We start from the raw sequence: 21,249 nt of genomic DNA on the forward strand, positions 1-21,249 counted from the left end.
TAGAGCAAGAGACTACTATTGTTCACTCAGTAGCATGTAGAGCTTTCTGCTATGATTGAATCAAAAGAAAAAAATGGGCAACATTATTTTCATACTGCACCTCATACTTTACTTTTTCTTCTCTTTAAAACTGGCCTACTCTACAGACTACATGTTTATTATGCACTACTGTCTTAAGTTCCTATCCTGAATAAAAAAATCAGGGTATCATTAATTTGATAATCTTCCCTGAAAAAGCAATAACATTCTGCCTTCCTTCTTTCTCAGGCCAAGACTCAGAAATCCCCATTACATAGCTTTATGTAGTCTTTATTTTATCATAACTCATTTTATTTTCCTTAAAACTAAGTAATTTTGTTTTTTTGCTTTCAGAAAATTGACATAAGCCAATTTTCTAGGGCCCAGGTACAAAACCAATTTCATTAATCTGCAGTTTTATTTTATTTAAGGATATGCCGGCCTGGTTGGCCGAGTGGTCAGCGTTTCTGCTCTCTAGCCAAAAGGCTGCGGGTTCAAATCCCACCGTGAGCATGGATGTTTGTGATTGTCTGTGAAAATACTAATGGTAATGACAGGTGGTAGCTGGCATTGGTTTAGATGATGATGGTAGTTGCAGTTTTCGTTGTAGTTGGTGGATTGGTGGTAGAGGCAGAGAGTTGTAGAGTAGGTGCCCTCCCTCGATGAATCTTTGGACTCTCTGGAGGTGTTATGTAATAACAATAATAATAATAATATATTGTTTAGGAGATGTCCTCCTCATTTTATTGGTTAAATTTATGAATTCTAGCTCACGACATCATAATTTCTCAGGTGCAAGCTCAATATGTAGACAGGTTTTACACTTTAACAGTTTGAAAGTTAAAAACATTGACAAGCATAGTTTTTCTACAAGGGAATTAGTGTGACAGGAAGAACATTAGGTATAAGCCTGGCATTTTAATACTATGTAAGTAGAAGAGATTAAGAGAAGTCTGAGAAGGATTAGCAAATTAGTAATATTCCACAATAAATTCCCCAAAAGAAATTTCACTATGCCTAAAATTGACCTCTCATCATATTGAGTCTCTTGGTTCAGTAATAATACTTCACTTACAGAAGCAATATCCCAGAAGACCACCCAGAAATTTGTTTTGGGACTGCTGCTTTAATTTTTGTGTTAATAATGTTGGGAAAGATCTGAATGATAATATGCAGCTGTTTGCAGATGATGCAAAATGGGAAGAACTATGAGGAGTAGAACAGATATGGCTTTTAAAGAGGACTTGAATGCACTGCTGAATGGGCAAGTGAGTGGGGTTATCAGGTCAATGTTGTAAAGCATAAGGTTTTAAAATTTGGGAAGTAAAGATGGGATGCGGAGTATACAATTGGTGGGAATATCTTAGAAGAGATGAGAAACTGGGAGTGATGCAAACAAGAACCTAAAATTTTGGGGACACATTGCTAAAATTATGAGACAAGCACAGCAAATTATGTCAATGATGTGGAGGACACTCACATGTAGAAGGATGTTCTGGTTCTATTGCATTGGCTTTGATCAGGCCACATATTGTTTATCATGCACAGATTTAGTCACTTGATTTTCAAAAGGATGAAGAGATATTGGAAAGGGTCCAGAGATAATTGACTAAGGCAGTTTCTGGTCTGTAAAATGTTGAGTATGACGACAGATAGAGGACCGGCAGAGACTGATGGACAGGAGAGGGAGATATGATTGAGACATATGAGGTAGCTCCCAAAAATAACTGGAATGTGAACTTGAAGCATGTGCATTTTCTAGTTACAGATGACGCTGATAGGCATCGTAAGTGTCCAGTTTTCCATGCCAGTCTCGAAAGTGACGTCATCCTATGTGAACTAGTTCATTGTTCTAGCTGCTTTTTTGTTAGTGCTTACAAGTAAGTTTGGTGATTTTGTGATGGCGGACCACAAGGAATAGAGAGTGTGCATGAAATTTTGTTTTCTTTTGGGTAAAACTGCAGCTAAAACTATTGTTATGCTTCAGCAAGCCTTTAAGAATAACACAGGTCTATGAGTGGTTTTCCCATTTCAAAAATGGGGACATTTTTGAAATGTCCCCATTTCCATGCATTCCCATCACCTATATGGTAGGTGATTGGAATGCATTGCACTAGTGTTGTGCATGCAGAGATAATGACTGTGTGTGTGTGTGTAATAGTGGGACCTTCTGTGATGAATCTTTTGACACCATGGACATCGATAATATAATAATAAAGATGAAATCTTTTTTTTTTACATTCACTATATAAGTAATATACCGCCAGTAAAACTGACAATATAAATATTAACAGCTCAGCACGATAAAATTATATTTTTGTAAATACGAGAAAATTTAACTTACAGATAACTGTTGAAATTTATTTATTTTTAATTAATAATGACTACTGCTATTTTGTTATCACAGATATTCAAATATTAGGAACTACAGTCTTTAAAGCATATAATGCTTCTTTGCATTATATGTTATTCATACATCATGACTTTTTTACAAATGGGAATGAAAAAAGGTAACTGATATGTTGAATACGTAGTCAGGTGTAGGAGATCACAAAATTTCATTATAACCTTTTACTTCTAATCAGTAAATATGAAGAAGAAACTAGTATACTTACTCATCACAGGGAAGAACATTAATTCCTGATTTGGCATTTCGGAAGAGGTTAATTACTCCTGAATCTTGAATTTCAAGATCTGAGATACACCCACTTAATCCATATGGGAAACGATCAGCAGTCATGAGTTGATGATTGGGAACACCACCTATTAAATATTACAATGAAGCAATAAAAAAATACAGCACTGATAGAATTTTTGCTCCTACAAACTTCAGTTTCTTTTATCAACAAGACACAACTTGACGCAAGAATATGCAAAAATTGACAGATGTAGATTGAATTAACCACTGCATCACAGCATTATTTAGGTTTCTTTAGGTGAAGCCAAGATATATGGTTCCCCTGACAAAACCTTAACTTGTTAAGGAGAAGATGAGATAAAATAATGCTGTTTATGTGCAAAAGTTATCTGATCACTTATTTTTGTATAATTATGAACAGACAGTGGGCTGCATGGAGAGGACAGAGAGTGGAGATCAGTATGAGAATAGTCATCATGCCTATCAAGGATTTAGGCTTAGAGTAGCCTGTTCCTGCCTTAGAAGTCATCGTTGAATCTTTGAAGAGGATGTCCTGGTTTTCTTTTTCCTAATGGCCTGTGCTTTAAGGCTTGTTTTGGTAATCTTTTTGTTTTTATTCTTTGTTCCATCCATTTATGTTTATATTTTTTAATTTTTTCTATTACTGATTCCTGGTTTAATTCTTTCATAATTTCTTTGTTTCTTTTGTGATAAAATAGAGTATACTTTGCCGTTTTCCTCATAAACTTCATTTCAGCTGTTATTAATCTTTGTTTGTTTTTTGTTTTATTGTCCAGATTTCAATTCCATACAACAGGACTGATAGGGCTAATGTATTGTATACTTTTAGCCTGGTTTGTTTTTGAACTAGGTTTGGTTTAAATATACAATTAATTACACCTGTTATTTTAAAATATTTTGCAATTTTTAGGTTTATATCTTTCTTTTAAGGTTACACGGTGATCAGCATTCATATTTATGAATTTAGAGACACAAAACACGTGTTGAAAAGATTATTTTACTGATTAATAATAAAATAATAACTTGACGTTTCGACCCCTGTACTGTGTTTTTGTGGGGTCGTGTTCTAGCGGGATGTAGGTAGTGCGATCTCAGAGGATAATAAACAAGTTAAGAAATTAAAAATCTTACTTAAAAAAGTATCTTCCTGGCCCCCTGACATCACTTAAGAAGAGCAGATGCTGGAAGCAGTATAAGCATGTGCATGCAAGTGGTCAACACAAGAATGGAATGATCTGGGATTATTTTCTCATGTATCTTCATGGATTCAAAGATTCATCATGGGAGGCCCATGCTAACCATTATTCATACAATACATATAATTCTATTTGAACTCATTCAATGATAAAGCACTCAACAACTGCCTCTAACAACCTATTTCATTCATTACATCCTTCAAGCAAAAAATCTGCTCCTCAGATCCTTGTTAAACTAACCTCTTACATAATTTCAAGGGATGATTCACTTCTCTATCTCTTCCTGCCATGTAATGAAAAAAAAAAAGTTCTTCGTGTTGATCCTTTGAAATCCCTTTAATAATTTATGTTAGTATCATATCCATCCTTTTGTGTCTCTTGTGTTGATCAGAGAGTAAATATCTTCCTAGAATAGTAAATAATGTCCTCTTAAATATGCTCCTATTGCTGCTTGTCAGTGGCTTCTTCAACATACATTCAAGTAATCTTACAGTCTGTTCTGGCCACCTTTGTGATATGCTCTATTACTTTCAACTCCATGTCGACAATCCCTCCCAAAGTCTTGGTCTCATCAGTTTCCTGCAGTCTGGTTCTGAGTGTACACAGCTTGTGATCTCTTAATCTCAAATCACATTACACTTCATCATTGATTTCTTGATATGTATCCCCCTCTCCATGATTAAGTTTATATTATTATCAATCTCCTATCAACAATTTTCCTCCGAATCAATCTATTACTTTTGAACACTCCAATATTGTCATATCTAGCATTTCGTGCTTCTAAGGCACTTCTGACTGAATCAATTCATCCAAACCTTGGTCTTCCTCTGGGTCTCTTTCCTGCAATCTTGGCATCAAACATCTGTTTTGCTAACACCATTCTATTTAAATGGCCAATACCACCTTAGATTAGCACTGTTACACATTCTTGAATACTAATAGTGTCAAGTTCCTCTCTAATATCTTCATTTTTAATTTTTGCTGTTGATACCATTGGTTCACTCCCCTAATTTTCTCAGAACACAAGTTTTTTTTTAACCCCACTCTCAGATCCATAACTTAAAACTGGCTTGAACACTGTCTTCTATACTGTTAGTTTGGTGTATTGGCTAATTTCTCTCTCATTCAACAAAAATTTATTCAGCTGGCTACCCACCATACCAACTTTGCTTCTTCTGTTGTCTATTTGCTGATTTAATCTGCCATCTTCACTAAAAATGTGCCTAGATAGATGAAATATTTTACTTGTTCTAAAGGATCTCCATTCAGAATGCAGCTGAAGTTTTTTATACTCCTGCCTATTTTCAGAGTTTTGGTCTTTTTATTGCTGATTTTCATGCCAGATTTGTTACAGCTGTTATTCAATTTAGTTAGAGAATCCTAGAGATTGTAGCAGACATGTTTAGGAGTACGTCATCTGCATAAAACAAAGAGCAAATTTTGACATCCCCAATTCTAATATCAGACCTAATGCCATTTTTCTTTCATAATGTGATCACTCCATAAAGATGATGAATGAGAGGGGAGATAATGTGTATCCTTGTCTTACTCCATTTTACATCAAATTATCTTCCTGTATATTCTTCAATTCTAACTGTTGACTAAACAACTTAAATATAGACTATGTATTGCTCTGTATAATGTCCCATTCATCCCACATAATTGTAGTGTTTGCGAAAAAGCTTTTTTTCTGGGCACTTTGTTGTATGCTTTTTCCAGATCTACGAAACTTAAGTACAGATCCTTGTCACATTCCCATGATTTCTCAACTTGTCTTAAAGTGAAAATCTGATCTTGATCCTCTATTTGGTAACTATTATAATAACGGAATTAACTCGCATAAATTATTCTTTATTCATAGAATTTTCACCTGAGTATCACGGGCATCATCAGTACAGGTACAAGGCTAATTAAACAATGCGCCACCTAAGTAGCTAAGGTTAAATTTCCTAATTTAACCTTAAGGCTCAATTTATTTAATTATTATTATTTATTTTTAATAATTTAAATTTAATTATTCAATTATAATTAAAAAAATAATTAAAAAAAATTATAATTAAAAAAAAATTAAAAAAAAAACACATCCCAGCCAAAAGGCAGGTACTATAAAAACACTAGTTCATTTTGTTTCTTCAGAAGAACTTTTACAAAAAGAATTGCAGTATATTAATTCCTCCTTCATATCCAATAGCTATAAGAAGTCCTTCATAAAAAGAGCTTTAAGTGCTCCAGCATCCTCTTCAAGTACAGAAGAACCTACACGTATACCTATCCCCTATGTACACTGGGATAGGTGAACGCATAGCTAAGGTGCTAAAACCACTAAATATCTGTGTGGCTTTTCGACCCATCAGAAAAATCTCCATATTCCTAATGTCTCCAAAGGACAAGCTCCCACATCTCAGCTATCCAGGTGTCTACCAGATTCCCTACTCGTGTGGATTATCATATTTCAGGGACAAACAGGAAGATCTGCTCAGGTTCGGTTAGAAGAACACCAGTCGTACATCCAGTACCTTGAACCCGAACAGTCTGGAATTGCAGAACATGCCATCGACACCAGACATAGAGTTAAGTGGAACAAGACAAAAGTCGGTTCCTAATGGAACGGCTATACAAAGAAACATGTGAAACATTACTTCACTCCCCTAACCTAAACAGATCTGATGGTCTATGTCTTTCCCCCTTGTGGGAGATAGTACTTTATAAAGCAGCAAATCTTTCCTAACATATAATTGTATACACATATAATTTATATTAAAAAAAAAATTGTAATTATTATTATTTTTTATTTATTTTTTTAAAAATTATTATAATTGAATAATTAAACAACTAAATAATTAAATAAATTTAGGAAATTTAACCTTAGCTACTTAGGTGGCGCTTTGTGAATATAACAGTTATTGTTTAGACAATAAAGGGATAAACATCCTTTGTCGTTTTATAGCCAGTAAGCGAAACTAAAGATCAATAACTATGATCTATAAGTTTCATGGCGAAAAACTACCGGTGAAGGCAATTCGCCGATAGTTTTTTAATTATTTGACTAAGTTAGTGTTTAATTAGCCTTGTACCTGTACCGATGATGCGCGTGATACTCAGGTGAAAATTCTATGAATAAAGAATAATTTACGTGAGTTAATTCCATTATTATAATAGTTAGTAATATGTCTACTTGCGGTATTTCCTTACTGAAACTTATCCTCTATCTCTATTTGGGTTGAACCTAGCTTGTTCTTCTCCAGATTTCTCTTCCACAAACGTTTTTCAGGTATGCTTGCATAAATCTGACCTTGAACACTTAGTAGGGAAATTCATCTGTAATTCTCACATTCAGCTTTATTCCCTAAAAAAACCACTGCATAACCTTTATACCTACAATGGCTACAATGATGTAGTCAAGTTTTTGCCACTTTTTCTACTTCAAGTATTGATTTGTACTCTTATGCACTCCTCTTGAAAATTTTTTAGTATGGTTCTGTCACTGCTTTGTTTTTCAAAAATGTCCCCATTTCTTTCAGTCTTTCAAAATAATAACTCCAGACATCTAGGATATCCTTAAGTTTTACTGTCACCTTTATCATCTTTGATTCCTTTCACAGTACTCTTTCCACTATTTCTAAGCTTCTTCAATAGTCTCCATCGCAACATTTATTTTTTTATGCTCTTACCAAAGTCTTCCCATTACTTTTGTTTTTGCTACTTTTACACATAGCTTAGCTCTCTTACATTTTTCTCTGTATTCTTGGACATCTGGTATTTTTAGGGTGTCTGCCAACTTATTTGCTAGAAACATTTGGTATGCTTTTTTCTTTTCCAGGACTGCTTTTTTAACTTCTTGTGTCCACCATGGCGCTTGTATTTCTCTATCTTTTGTAGACAACTTCACAACACACCTTCCTAACTGAACCAGTCAATGTCTTCTTCAGAGTTTGCCACTGAGGCTCCAAGGTTTGGTTCTTGCTTTCAATTTGTTTTATTTTTTTTTTCAATAATATTTGTATAGTCAATGATGGCCTGGTTGTCTGAGTGGTTAGCGTATCTGCTTTCCAGCCAAAAGGCTGCGGGTTCGAATCACGCCGTGAGCATGGATGTTTGTGACTGTCTGTGAAGTGGTGGTGGTTGGCAATAGATGGTGCTAGTGTGGATGATGAAGGTGGTTGCGGTTAGTAGAGTGGTGGAGATGGAGAGTTGTAGAGTAGGTACCCTCCCTCGATGAGTCTTTGGACTCCCTGGAGGTGTTATAATAATAATTCAACAATTTACCTGTGAAAGCTGCTCAAACTTTAATACTTTTTAAAACTTTCCTACATACTGTTCGTTTTAATGTGATATCTATGTTTATCCTGCTAAGTACTAAGTAATGGTCACTTCCAATTTCTAACCATCTGCACTCTTGTATCCTGAACCAGCATGATTATATCACTATCAACATTGATGTAATCAATGAAACTTTTCTTATTTCTTATATCTTCTCTCCATGTGAACATCTTTATGTTGAAAGATGGTGTTAGTAATGACTAATCCATGTCCTGAGCAGAAGTCCAGTAAATACCATTATCGTTAGTCTTGTTCTTTTCTCCAAATTTTTCCAAAATGTTCCTGTATACCTGGTGGGATTCATTTCCTACTCTACTGTTCAGATCTTCAACAAGGACTACTTTTTTTCATTTTCTTTATGTCAGCTGCGTGTTCTAATGACTCAAAAAATTCCTCCACTTCTTCCTTAGAAGAACCTTCTGTGGGACCATTGGCACAAATAAATTTCATTGTCCATTTCCTCATTTTGAAGTTTGCCCACATAACTCTACTTGAAACTGCCTTCCAATCAAGAAGTTTATTTTCATGTCTGGTGCTGAATGCTATCACTACTCCTTCCTTTACTTGATCATTATTGCCTGAAAATAACATCCTATACTTATTATATAGTAAGATCTCACCTGTTTTTGTCTTCTTCTGAGGAATGCCAATTATGTCCATATGTTTCTAATTCTTCTGTAAGTTCAGTTTAGTTTCCATTAATACTCCTTATTTTGATGATTCCTATCTTCAGTTCTTAAAATGTTGAGTTTCTTCTTCCTCTAGATGTTGAGTTGGAGTTTGTTCCAGTATATGACTTTTCACTGTTCATCCTGGTTCCCTGACAAAAGTAGTGGGCAATGCCCCAGCCAGCATGGAATCTCATTATGTTGTACCATCATATGCATTTGTGGTTTAAACCAATAGAGTACAATTTGGTCGGCTACATCCCAAATTGCCAGCCCATCCTTGTTTTCAGTACCCAGTAGATAGCTATTAATGGGGTGCACCACGTGAAGGTGAGGACTGGACATTATGTCAGAAGCCCAGTCAGTTCTCCACATTCCTGAAAAGCAGGTCTCCTCCTAGTTATTTAGCTGTGACCTTTAAGCAGCCTGTTTAATATTGCAAAGTGCATTTATGTTTTCCCACATTAAACTGGTAGCTGTTATCCTTTGCCCATACTTCATTGTGTTAAATTTCAAAAACACCTGTGTTAGAGCAATTACTTTACTTACAATTAAGAAAATAACACTCAATGTTTTGACCTCTGTATCAAGATCATCACCATCAGGAAGCTTGTGAGATGCTTCATCATCTGAATCTCAACAAGAATGATGAAGTAGTAATTCCAAGAGGCTGGAAAACCCATTTGCAATCTATATAGCATCCAGAAGTATATGATGGCAGAACCTTAATGCAAGAAAACCTAAAGATAACATGACTATAGAGGTACATTTGATATAGTTCAATTTTTAATATTTTTTTTTATCCTCTGTATATTATTATACATAAATTTTTATTTCATGTTATTTATTTTCTCTCACCAGAGATCAGGCTAATGTAAACAGTTAACAAAGCAGTTATACTTTAGTGTACTTATGTAGCTTGTAGCATGTTCATATATATGTTTTCCTCATTACCTTGATATACAGATCAAAACATCAAGGTTTATTTTCTTAATTGTAAGTCAAGTAACTGCTGTAACATGTGTTTTTGTCTCCTTAAATTCTACACAATGACTACTGATCACTGTGTAACCTTGAAAGAAAGCTTCACCCATACCATTTGTTTGGCGCTTTATGGTGCAAGAAATTTACTGGTCACTGACCACTAAATTATCATAGCAGTACAAGTTAAAAAATAGTAAAATATTACAAACAGATATAGATAAAAATATATATAAATGTATTTCTAAAAAAAATCTATGAAAAGCAGGTGTAAAATAAAATGATCAATGAAAAAGTGTAAAAAGCTCATAAAATATAAAAAACAAAACGCAGGTATTAAAAAGGTATTATTATTTTATTATTATTAAACAAGACCTCATGGAGTCAAAGACTCATCTAGGAGGTCCTTTTATCTCACACACATCTCATCATACCGGGTCTTAAACACATTCAAACTCCTTGCAGACACCACACTCTCAGGCAAGGCATTCCAATCATTCACAACTCTGCACGAAAAAAACCTGCCTCTCACTCCCCTACTCACACCCTCTTTATACAGTTTCCAGGCATGACCTCTGGTTCTCCCCTGATCTCCCACTATTCTCTGTAGAACTTCTCCACCATTGATCCTATAACAACCCCTTACCAACTTGTAGGTCTCTATCATATCTCCCCTCTTCCTTCTCTCCACTAGACTCTGCAAATTACATCTTTTCAATCTTTCCTCATACTCGACATTCCAGAGGTCAGAAACTACCTTAGTCAGTCGCCTTTGGACCCTTTCCAACATCTCTTCATCCTTCTGAAAACCAGGTGACCAAATCTGGGCACAATAGTCCATTTGTGGCCTAATCAAAGCCTTATACAATGGAACAAGAATCACCCTACTTCTACATGTCAGTGTCCTCCTCATCATTCCCAGAAGTCTTTGTGTTGTCTTCATAATTTTGGCGATGTGTCCCCTAAATTTTAGATCCTTATCCACTATCACTCCCAGATCTCTTATTTCCTCTACTTCCAACAATATATTCTCACCAAGCATAAATTCTGCATCCCATCTTTGTTTTCCAAATTTTAAAACCTTACATTTTGCAACATTGAAGTCACATCCCCATTTGCTTGCCCAATCACTCAATTTATTCAAGTCTTCTTGCAAGGCCACAACATCTTCACTACTCTTTATGGTTCGTCCCAACTTTGCATCATCTGCAAACAACTGAATATCTCCATCCAAATCTTTGCCAATATCATTAATATACAAGTTAAATAGTAATGGCCCTAAAACAGATCCCTGAGGCACTCCACTAGTGACTTTCCTTTTCCTGGATATTGCACCCCCATACACAACTTGTTGATACCTATCAGATAGCCGGTCTCCAATCCAATGCACTAATCTAATATCCAACCCCATCTGCTCTAGTTTGACTGTCAACTTATCATGAGGTACTCTATCAAAAGCTTTTGCAAAATCCAAATATATTACTGTGTATCCTTCTCCTCTGTCCAAGAAAGCAGTCACTTTATTGTAATAAGTAAGTAGATTACTAAAACACGACCTCCCTTTAGCAAATCCATGCTGTCCATCAAAGATTATACCATTGTTGTCAACCCAACTCTGGATCCTAGTTCTCACAAGCTTCTCCAACAACTTAACCACAACACCTGACACACAGATAGGCCTATAGTTTGATGCTTGAGTTCGATCACCTCCTTTATGAAGTGGCACAATCTTGCCCTCCTTCCACTCTTTAGGGACTTGACCAAGTGCAAGACTCGTATTAAAAAAATATGTCAAGGCAGGTGTCAACTCTCTGGCACATTCCTTCAGAATACGCGGTGATATATTATCAAGTCCCACAGCCTTATTTACATCTAGTTTACTCAACTCCCCAAACACCTCTTCCTCACTTACAGTCAGTCTCTCCTCCCCATCATCAACTGCTCTTAATCTCTCCATGAAGTCACATTCACAAGATTGAAAGATCTTTATGAACTGCTCACTAAGTATCTCCACCACACATTCTGCAACAGCTGTCTTTATACCATTTCCTCCAATCATTCTTTCTTTTGCTGGCTACATATCGAAAGAACTCCCTAGGATTCTTTTTAGCTTCATTAGCTAACTGCTGTTCATACCTCTCTTTAGCTACTCTCACCAACCAAGTCACTCTCCTTGCCTGGTCTTTGTAGAACTCATGAAATTGGTTACTTCCACTTCTCTTATGCTGCCTCCACAATGCCCTTTTTCTCTGTATTGCATGCTTAATCTCTTTATTCATCCATCTCACACCTAACTTATTTAACCTTCTCACCCGTGGTATACATTTAGACATTGCATCCACTAAATATTTTTTGAAAATCCCCCAAGCTGCATTGATCTCTTTTCCAGCTAACTCCTCATTCCATGCTACACCTGCAAGTTGTCTCCTGAGCTCTTCATAATCACCCCCCCTTGTAGTTCCACATATACCCTTTTTTCACTGGGGTCCTTGCACTGCTGGCAAGGACCCCAGTGAATATACAATCTATATACAATAAAGAACTGTAAAAATAATAATAGCTGTTGAAAGTTTTCTTCAATCAGTTATTCTATAAATTAAAGATGCCAAAAAATAATATTCTTGGTTTCATCCAAGTGTAAGCAAACAAAGTTTGCGCATGAAGTCATTTAACAAATGAGCTACTTATATACAGAGGCTTATGAATTCACATCAGTTGGCTTAGTATGCCAAGGTGACACCTTTTGGCAACTGGCATATGGAAACATGTGCTGCATTACTTCAACCTTGGTATCACTTCTGGGTCTGGCTACCACTGATGAGACCTCAAATAAAGGTTGGAACAGGTCTGGTTAGTGGCCCTTCCCAACTTGTGTAATCCATAGCATTATACATATCCATAAGGATATGCACATTGCATTATGGGATACTAAAGCAATTGATGTGAAGTCATAAGCCTCTATATACAAGTAGCCCAGTCATGAAGTGACTTCACATGCAAACTTTCTTTGCTTACACTTGGATAAAGGATGAAACCAAGAATATTATTTCTTGGCATCTTTAATTTAAATTATAATAGCATAAATGATCTATATTATGCAGTAATAGATGTTGATTGTAAAAACAAACAAAACATCTGTTAATTATTATTATTATTCAGGCCTCCATGGAGTCAAAAGACTCATCGTGGAGGTCCTTCCTAAGAACATAAAGTCTGTCAAGACTCATCGAGGGGAGGTTCCCCCTAAGAAACACAAAGTCTATCATACCACTCCTTAAACTCATTGACCGTTCTCGCCCTCACCACTCTATCAGGCAATGCATTCCATGGCTCAACCACCCTCCATGCAAAGAAACCACTCCTCACCCTCTTGCTCACAGTTTCCTTTCGTAACTTCCAGGGATGGCCTCTTGTCATCACTCCTTCCCGCTGTTCAACCAATTGAAAGAACTCCCCAGTGTCAACCCTGTAACCACCTCTCAACAGTTTAAAAGTCTCAATCATATCACCTCTCCTTCTTCTATCCGCCAAACTCTGCAGTCCACATTCCCTCAGCCGATTCTCATAACTATCCTTAAGTCTGATAAAATCTACATGATTGTACAAGACTCAAACAGTTTATGAATTAGGCTAAAATAATGACCATGCTCATTCATGGCATGAGGACAATCAATTAAAATGATGAATGGTGACTATTGATTTACAAAATACACATACACAAGCAATTTTATCATCCCTTAACAGGAATGAATGTGCAAGATGATTATGACCTATGTCGAGCTGAGCAAGTACAACTTCCTCTGTTCAAACCCTGTGCAGACTAGACTGCCATAATTTAATTTCAGGATTAATATGGTAGAGCTTATTATTAGTCTCTCTATTCCAAGATGATTGCCACTGGAATAGAAGTATATGTCTGATAATCTGGTGGTAATCAGTGTATGGTACAAGCAGAAGGTGGATGTTTAAAAAACAAGTTGACCATTTTGCAAATGTTATCTGCAGCCTCTTCTCTCTTGATGCCAACATGACTCAGGATCCAATAGAAGCATAGGTGAACCTTCCATATTTGTTTTTGTAGCTCTACTTTATATTGCCTGAAGAGAACATTATGAGTCTGAATATATCTCTACCAAAGGATCACCATTTGTACTAGATGGAGTTCTGGGTCAGGATGAAGACCACGTCTGTGGCAAAAGTGTACACAAACTGTCTTCTACCATGAAAATCTGGGAAAAAAAAGATTGTTTTTCTTCAGAAACCATAAAATATGAGAATCATATTTTTCAGAATCTTGCACAAGCAGCTGGTCAGAGCAATTGGACAGTACTTATTTGGGAATTTTGGATCCTTCTCTGGGTTAGGAAAAGCAATAATAATTGTCTTCTGCCAGTTATCTGGAAATAGGCTCTCACACAATATTCTGTTATATATAAAGGTGCAACAATTAAACCATGGATGATGGTGACAGATGTTTTACCATCTTGTAATGGATATTATAACATTTAAGCAAAGCATGGTAAATGCCTGTTGTATTCTTCTATGCTGTTTAAAAAAAAAAACTGGAATTTTTGTTGTTCTGCTTTGCTTTTTTTGTGCAAGGAAATTTTTTTTTTTTTTTGGGGGGTGATAAGATAAATGTTATTTTGCAAAAAAAAAAAAAATCTCCCAGTGTGTGTCAGCAATTGCTATTGAATCAGCATCTGTGCAACTATTATGTTCTAGGATAGAGAGTTTGTGGGTGATATACCTGCCTTACGTTTCCAGGATTTTTTTCTCGTACTTTGTTGTTGGTGGATCTTGATATGTTATTATTATTACATGACACCTCCAGAGTCCAAAGACTCATTGAGGGACCCACTCCACAATTCTCTGTATCCACCGCTCAATCTACCAACTACAACAAACTGCAACTATTACCATCATCTACACCAACACCACTACCACCCACCACCACTAGTATTTTCACAGACAATCACAAACATCCATGCCTATGGTGGGATTCGAGCTTTTGGCTGGAGAGCAGATACACTAACCACTCGGCCAACCAAGCCAGCATATAGAAGTATATTGGATCCAGAATTCCTTCTGACTCTGATAATAGATGTAATTTACTTGAGCTCAAACCCATTTGAAAGCAATTAGTTTTGTTATTGTCGGATATCTCTGGAAAATACCTCAAGCTTTCTTTTGGATTTCTTTGACTTTTGTGCAGTTATCATTCCACCATGGCCTAGGAAAACACAGGAACAAACTAAATGTTTTAGGAACTGCAGCTGTGGCTGCTCCTATAATAGACTCTGTTATATGCTTTACTGCATTGCATATTGCTCATAGTTTGATTTTGAAGCTGACTGCTGCAGAATCAAATTCAGCTAATGAGGAAAAGGTAAACCAATCAGCTGGCTCAATTTTCCACTGTGATATAGTTCATAGGTGCAAAGGCAGAAAAGCAGATATCACAGGAAAATGACTGTTCCCCAATAGGTTGTCATCAGTTTCTCATTTAAACAATGCAAAAAGGGAGGGTGAGCAAATAGTTAAATCGATGACAATGGTTGTTTGGGTAAGCATATTGAAGAAGGTGCTGCTTCCTGTATTTAAGAAGGAGAGATTGTTGTGTTGAACATATGCTAAACAGCTCTTCCTCTCTGATGTTTGTTTGGGCACTAGCCCATCTCCCATTAAAAGTAAGGAAGATGGTAACTGCAATATGACATCAGGTCATCTTGAGAAATCTCTGTGGCAGGAGGAAGGTGGCTGCAGCATACTGTTATCATATTTCTGACTGACAGTTGGATAGTAACTGCTTCTATGTTGATATAATTTGAATTTGTTGAAAGGGAACATGGTTTATCACAAGGATAGCAACTCCTGGGTGTGCAGGTCCATTCCCTGTTCTGTCCTTACAAATGATGGTAACATTACAGAGAGCCGGATCATCATTTAGTTTCAAGGTAAGTGTCCTGCAGGTAGAAGCATACTGGTTTATACTTCTGCAAGAGAGCCTTGTTGTCTATTGTTAAATTGACAACAAATGAAGAATTTTATGATTATTAATACTTCATTCATGATTTAACATGAATTGCATTTCCTGAGCTAAGTTTGCTCCTAAGTAAATTGTAATTTAAACACTTACTGTTTTTTGTTCATTGAAATAATAATTGTAATTTTTTTTTAGTTATTTATCTTATATAAATTCTTTATATTAACTTGTAAATGTATCCTAAGCAAACTGTAATATATGCATTTTATTTGTTGTTACTGAAAGTGAAAGTATTTCTAAGGGACTCTGCTAATGTGATTTGATTGGCTGATGTCAGAAAACTATGTTATTTTGAGATAGCGCGTGCCTTAGCGTTGGGAACTGTACAATGATCACGTGGGAATTTCGTTGTAAACTGAAAGAGCGGAGAAAAACAGGTTTGGGTGGGAAAGAGAGAGAGAGAGAGAGAGAGGATTTTATGAGATACAGGAAGAAGGAACCAGAAGGAAATTGGAGAGAGTGTGGGAAGGTCATGAGATGTGATCTAACCTGGGATTGTATGACGTAACAAAGATTTGGAAACTTGTTCCGATTTTAATAAATCTTACTTCGAACTCATATTTATTTATAGTTTCCTGTCACCTTGTAAAGGAAGTAACCCGAGTGAAAGGATAATAATATGATCGAGATTTATCGTAAGATAAGTTATTACGAGCAAGAAAATACATTTTCCAGTCTTAACAAATAAGTCATTGAACTCAGGGATACTATAAGTTTTGTGTTGCCTATAGTGGAAGATTATCGAGTGCCTAGAAGTGTTGTAAGAGTTTTCCATAATGTGCAAGCTATGATGATCATACTGGTAAGAATATCTATTCTATAACTAACACATGATAGCGTTGCTTGTGTCCGGAGAACTTGGTCAAATTTCGTGTTGCTGGAGCCAGCTAGTCAAGCTTGAATGAGTGATATTATAAAACCTTTCTTTTAAGCTTACATGGTGATCCGAATGCATTTTTGAAAATTATGGAGACAATATTGTTGTGTTGTTGTCGTCTCCATAATTTTCAAAAAGATATTCTAAAACATTTTCCTTGTGAAACTAATGTGAGAAACTTCATTGAAGAATTAGTTCGTATTAGAATGTGTTATCTCACAATGTATATGTAATGCAAGACTGAGCCTTTTAAGAACTATTTTAATCCTCTGATAGATATTGATGATGCCAACTAAGTGTTTGATAAAATTGAAGTTTGTGATTATTCTACGAGACTAAAAAGAATTACTTTTTAAATGTTTTGCTGAATACTGTTGTTGTTTAAAGTGAAACTACGTTGAAATCCTAATGGATGAGAACTGTGAAAGCCTTATATATATATATATACAGGGTGTTCGGGATAAATTTGACAGTTTCGTAAGGAAAAAGAAAATCTTCTTTGTATCTATTAAATTTAATGAATTGACAAAAAAACATTACAGGCAGAGTTAATTACAATACTATCAACAAGATTTACTCAAAATAACCACCATTAGCATCGATCACAGCTTCAATTCTGCTTCGGAACCTCAAACAAGCTGATGCTACAGTCTCCCTGGGAAGGGCCGCAAAAACTGTTTTAATTTTATCCATTAACTGGGCTTTTGTATTACTGGAAGTGCGATTGGTGTCTTTTTCAACTGCGCCCCATACAAAATAATCCATGGGGTTAAGGTCTGGGGAGTTTGGAGGCCAAACATTTGGACTGGTGAAGTCGTAGAAATTTTCAGACAACCATTTTTGACTTTTCCCAGAGGTGTGGCAAGGGGCCGAATCCTGCTGCCATACATACGGCCTACCATTGGCTACCCTTGTTATCCAGGGCTTGACTACAGTTAGCAACTCCACGAACAAAGCCCGAATTCCAATGCCAGGGTTCTTCAACACCTGTTCCTGCAGATTTGCGAGGAATTCTGCTGTACGAACGCAATCAGATCGTCTGCTAGGGATCTTTCTTCTTGCTACATCCTCGTAGTCACCATTGCAAGTCTCTAGTTCATGCCTGATTGTTTTTACTGTATTCAGGGAGCATTGGGCAGCAGTCGTAATATCCTTATTTTGATGGCGGGCACGAATCATCATGATACAAGTTATTCTCTTCCATGATTCAGGTGGGTTCCAGCTATCCATCCTTTCTGACATCTTGTATATGAATGAAGAAGGGTCCAAACTTTTAAATGAAGAGAAGTGTGTGTTAATACATGTAACTTACGGAAAAATATAATTAATTATAAATATGTCAAATTTATCCCGAACACCCTGTGTATATATATATATATATATATATATATATATATATGTTCTGGCAGTAAATGATGCATTCAGCTGAGTAGAATCTAAATACTTTATAGAATGCTTAAATTATTTTCTAATTGTATTGATCTTAATAGAGTTCTTGTTTCTTATGTAAAAAATAATTTTGTGAGAGAATTAAATATCTTGTTTAACTTGACTCTTGTGCATGCCTAATTTCAGTTTCATTGCACCGCTCATTAAAATATGAATCTTGTGGGAAACCCCATGCACAAGTAAGAAAATTTCAGCCTGTAATAAGTTCATGTAGCTGTTGTGCTATTTGATGCTTGATTCCTTCACAATAACTGTGTAATTTCAAACATAGAGTGGCACAGTATAATAAAAATTTTCTTTATGTTTGAATGTGGGGTCAACCAACAACTAGCAAATATAAGGTTGGATGAAAGACTAAACCAACAGTATGTTTTGTCAGAATCCCTAACAATTTCATTGTAGAAAGGTTTCCATTCTTTTTTTTAATGGTATTATCTGAAAAGTTGTTTTCATTTGTCTAGGAATTTTTCTTTTTGAGAATTGTGGTGTCCAATATCCACCATTTCTTCTTCTTCTTCTTCTGAAAAAATAGCAAAGACGCCATCAACTTCCACTCTCTCTCTCTAGTCACTTGGTATAATAATTGCTTTATCTCTCTTATGAGGAGGAGTGGAGGTATCAATGCCATCTGCTGATGGTCCATCTAATAAAGTGTCTGGAGGCATCTCTGATCCTCTGCACATTTCATTATTTTTTTTTTTAATAAGAGGAGTTTCATGTAGTGTGACCCTTTCTTGGCATGTCTTGAGGCATGATTCCATGATGATTTCTCTCTTTCATTTGCTCAAAGGAAATGGCAAGTCATATCTTTTAGAGATGGTGCAGTTGACTAATATATGCATAAGTCCTCGCTAACACACTTATAGTTGCTTTCCCATCATAAGTTTCAGATATTGCTACTGTTGTGGTATACTGCCTCTGTGTCTCCTGATATGTGACACATTACTCTGTTTTTAACTTTTGTGTCTCCTGATATGTGACACATTACTCTGTTTTTAACTTTTGTATCTCCTGTTCATCCTTCCACCTTTGGTATTGTCAGGAATATGCTGTGTGGTCTCCCTTGCACAGCACCTACAGTCTTTATTATCATATGATTTACTGTCACATCAAGCACAGATTATTATTATTGTACAGGCACCTTCATGGAGTCTGAAGACTCATTGTAGGAGACCCAAACTATCCACACAGTCTGTCATACCTCTCCTTGAACCCATTAACAGCTCATTCCATTCATTCACAACTCCCTCCAAGCAAAACCAGGGTAGTGTGTAGTGTTTGTGAAAGCTCCGGATAAGTATTATTTTCAGTTATCGTTGATAAATTTATTTAATATTGCATAGTTCAGTTTGCCTTGCGTCAATTAGTGCATCTTTTTGTGTGTTTTTGGTGTGTTATAATTTATAATTTGATAAAATACGTTGCAAGTAAGTATGGCTCCAGTACGAAGGAAAATGGCGGCCAGTAATGATGGTTTGCCATCTTTATCAAAGAACGGTAGTATAAAAGAGATGATTCAGTGTACTAGCTGCGAAATGTACGCTTTGCGGAGTGCAGTCGGAATGTGGTTAGATGATAATAAAGGAGTGAATGTGTATTTTTCCTGTCATAAAAAGTATGACAGGAAAAATAGAAATATGAGTGTGAACATGAACAAAATGAAGGATAGAGTGCTGTATGGAGACTCGTTAGTACGAGGTGTGATAGTAGAGGATTTGACAAAATCGTACCAACCTGGTGCGACCATAAAGGATGTAACTGAGTCTATTAGAGAGCAAAAGGAAAGGGTGAAAGAAATGATTGTTGTGGCAGGTACGAATGATTTGAAAGGAGACAAAATGGAAATGATAGAAGACCTGAATGAATTGTTTGAGGTAGCAAAAGAAAAGAGTGAGAGAGTTAGAATGATTAGTCTTTTGCCACGGTATGACAGTGAAATGTTTAAAAGGAGGGCCATAATTGCGAATGACTTTATGCGTGGGTTATGTATGACGAGTGGTGTGGAATTTGTGGACGTGTGGAGTGAGTTCGATGGGCGAAAGGATCTATATAAGATGGATGGCTTGCATTTGAATGGTTACAGTGTAAGAAGACTTGAGAAAGTGTTGCTGAATGTGGTGGATGTGCAAATTCAGGGAAACTAGATTTATTAAGGGGGGGGGGAATGTGATACACAGCTTGTAATCCATTTATCCCAAAATGCATAACTTTGTATTTCTGCAGATTAAACTGTTATTATCCATTATCTTTTACTCCATATTGGCAGCCTCTAAATCATCTTGAAAGCTCTCCACATTACCTTGATTCATTATTGCTCTACCTAATTTTTAATCATAAGCAAACAACTGAATATTTCTTTTGTTAGAAGTTTTTTCCCACTTGGTTAGACTATAATAAATTCAGTTTAATCCTTTGTCTAAGTGTAAGCAAACAAAGTTTGCACCTGAAGTATCTTCAGGACTGAGGCAAGTTGAGGCAGATTGTCTCCGTCCTGAAGATACTTCAGGTGCAAACTTTGTTTGCTTACACTTGGATAAAGGATTAAACTAAATTTATTATAAACTGAATATTCCCTTTCAGGTTATTTCCTATATCACTTATGTACAAATTAAACATCAATGGTCCCCAGCACCAAACTTTGAGGCACACCACTAGTCATAGATTTTGCTTGGATTCTGCTCCTCCGTATGCCACTTTCTGATATTTGTCCAGCAGCTACCTTCTTATCCACATAACCAGTCATATCCATCTCCATTTGTTCTAATTTGTTACACAAATTAGAACAAATGGAGCCCATTTGTTTTTTATAAAGCATTCTTGAATTCTCTTTCTGACCAATTTTTCTAGTACTTTCACCACCACTCCTAAGATACTGATTGGTCTATAATTTGCTACTGCACTTTTAGAACCTCCTTTATGCAAGGGAATTATTTTGCCCTCATTCCCCTCCCTTGGAACTCTACCAGAGCTGAGAATTAAATTAAAGAGTCTAGTCAGAGGCATTGCCAGTTCCCTTGTACGTTCTCACAAAAACC

The 21,249-nt window shown here is 36.1% G+C and overlaps 1 protein-coding gene across 6 annotated transcripts in view; it reads right to left on the reverse strand.

Annotated features, from left to right (window-relative positions):
- The window catches only part of LOC150109418 (basement membrane-specific heparan sulfate proteoglycan core protein-like), a 1,783,738-nt gene that overhangs the window by 4,040 nt on the left and 1,758,449 nt on the right, over positions 1-21,249 (reverse strand). For all 6 annotated transcript variants that reach the window (XM_090413063.1, XM_090413041.1, XM_090413033.1 and 3 more), the window contains one exon: positions 2,634-2,781. In XM_090413063.1, coding sequence (XP_090269189.1) covers positions 2,634-2,781 — 148 coding nt within the window. The remainder of the gene's footprint in view (positions 1-2,633; positions 2,782-21,249) is intronic.

Source organism: Typopeltis vanoorti, chromosome 2, assembly GCF_054136105.1.
Source record: "Typopeltis vanoorti isolate ZY-2024b chromosome 2, IOZ_Tvanoo_1.0, whole genome shotgun sequence".
Lineage (NCBI taxonomy): Eukaryota > Metazoa > Arthropoda > Arachnida > Uropygi > Thelyphonidae > Typopeltis > Typopeltis vanoorti.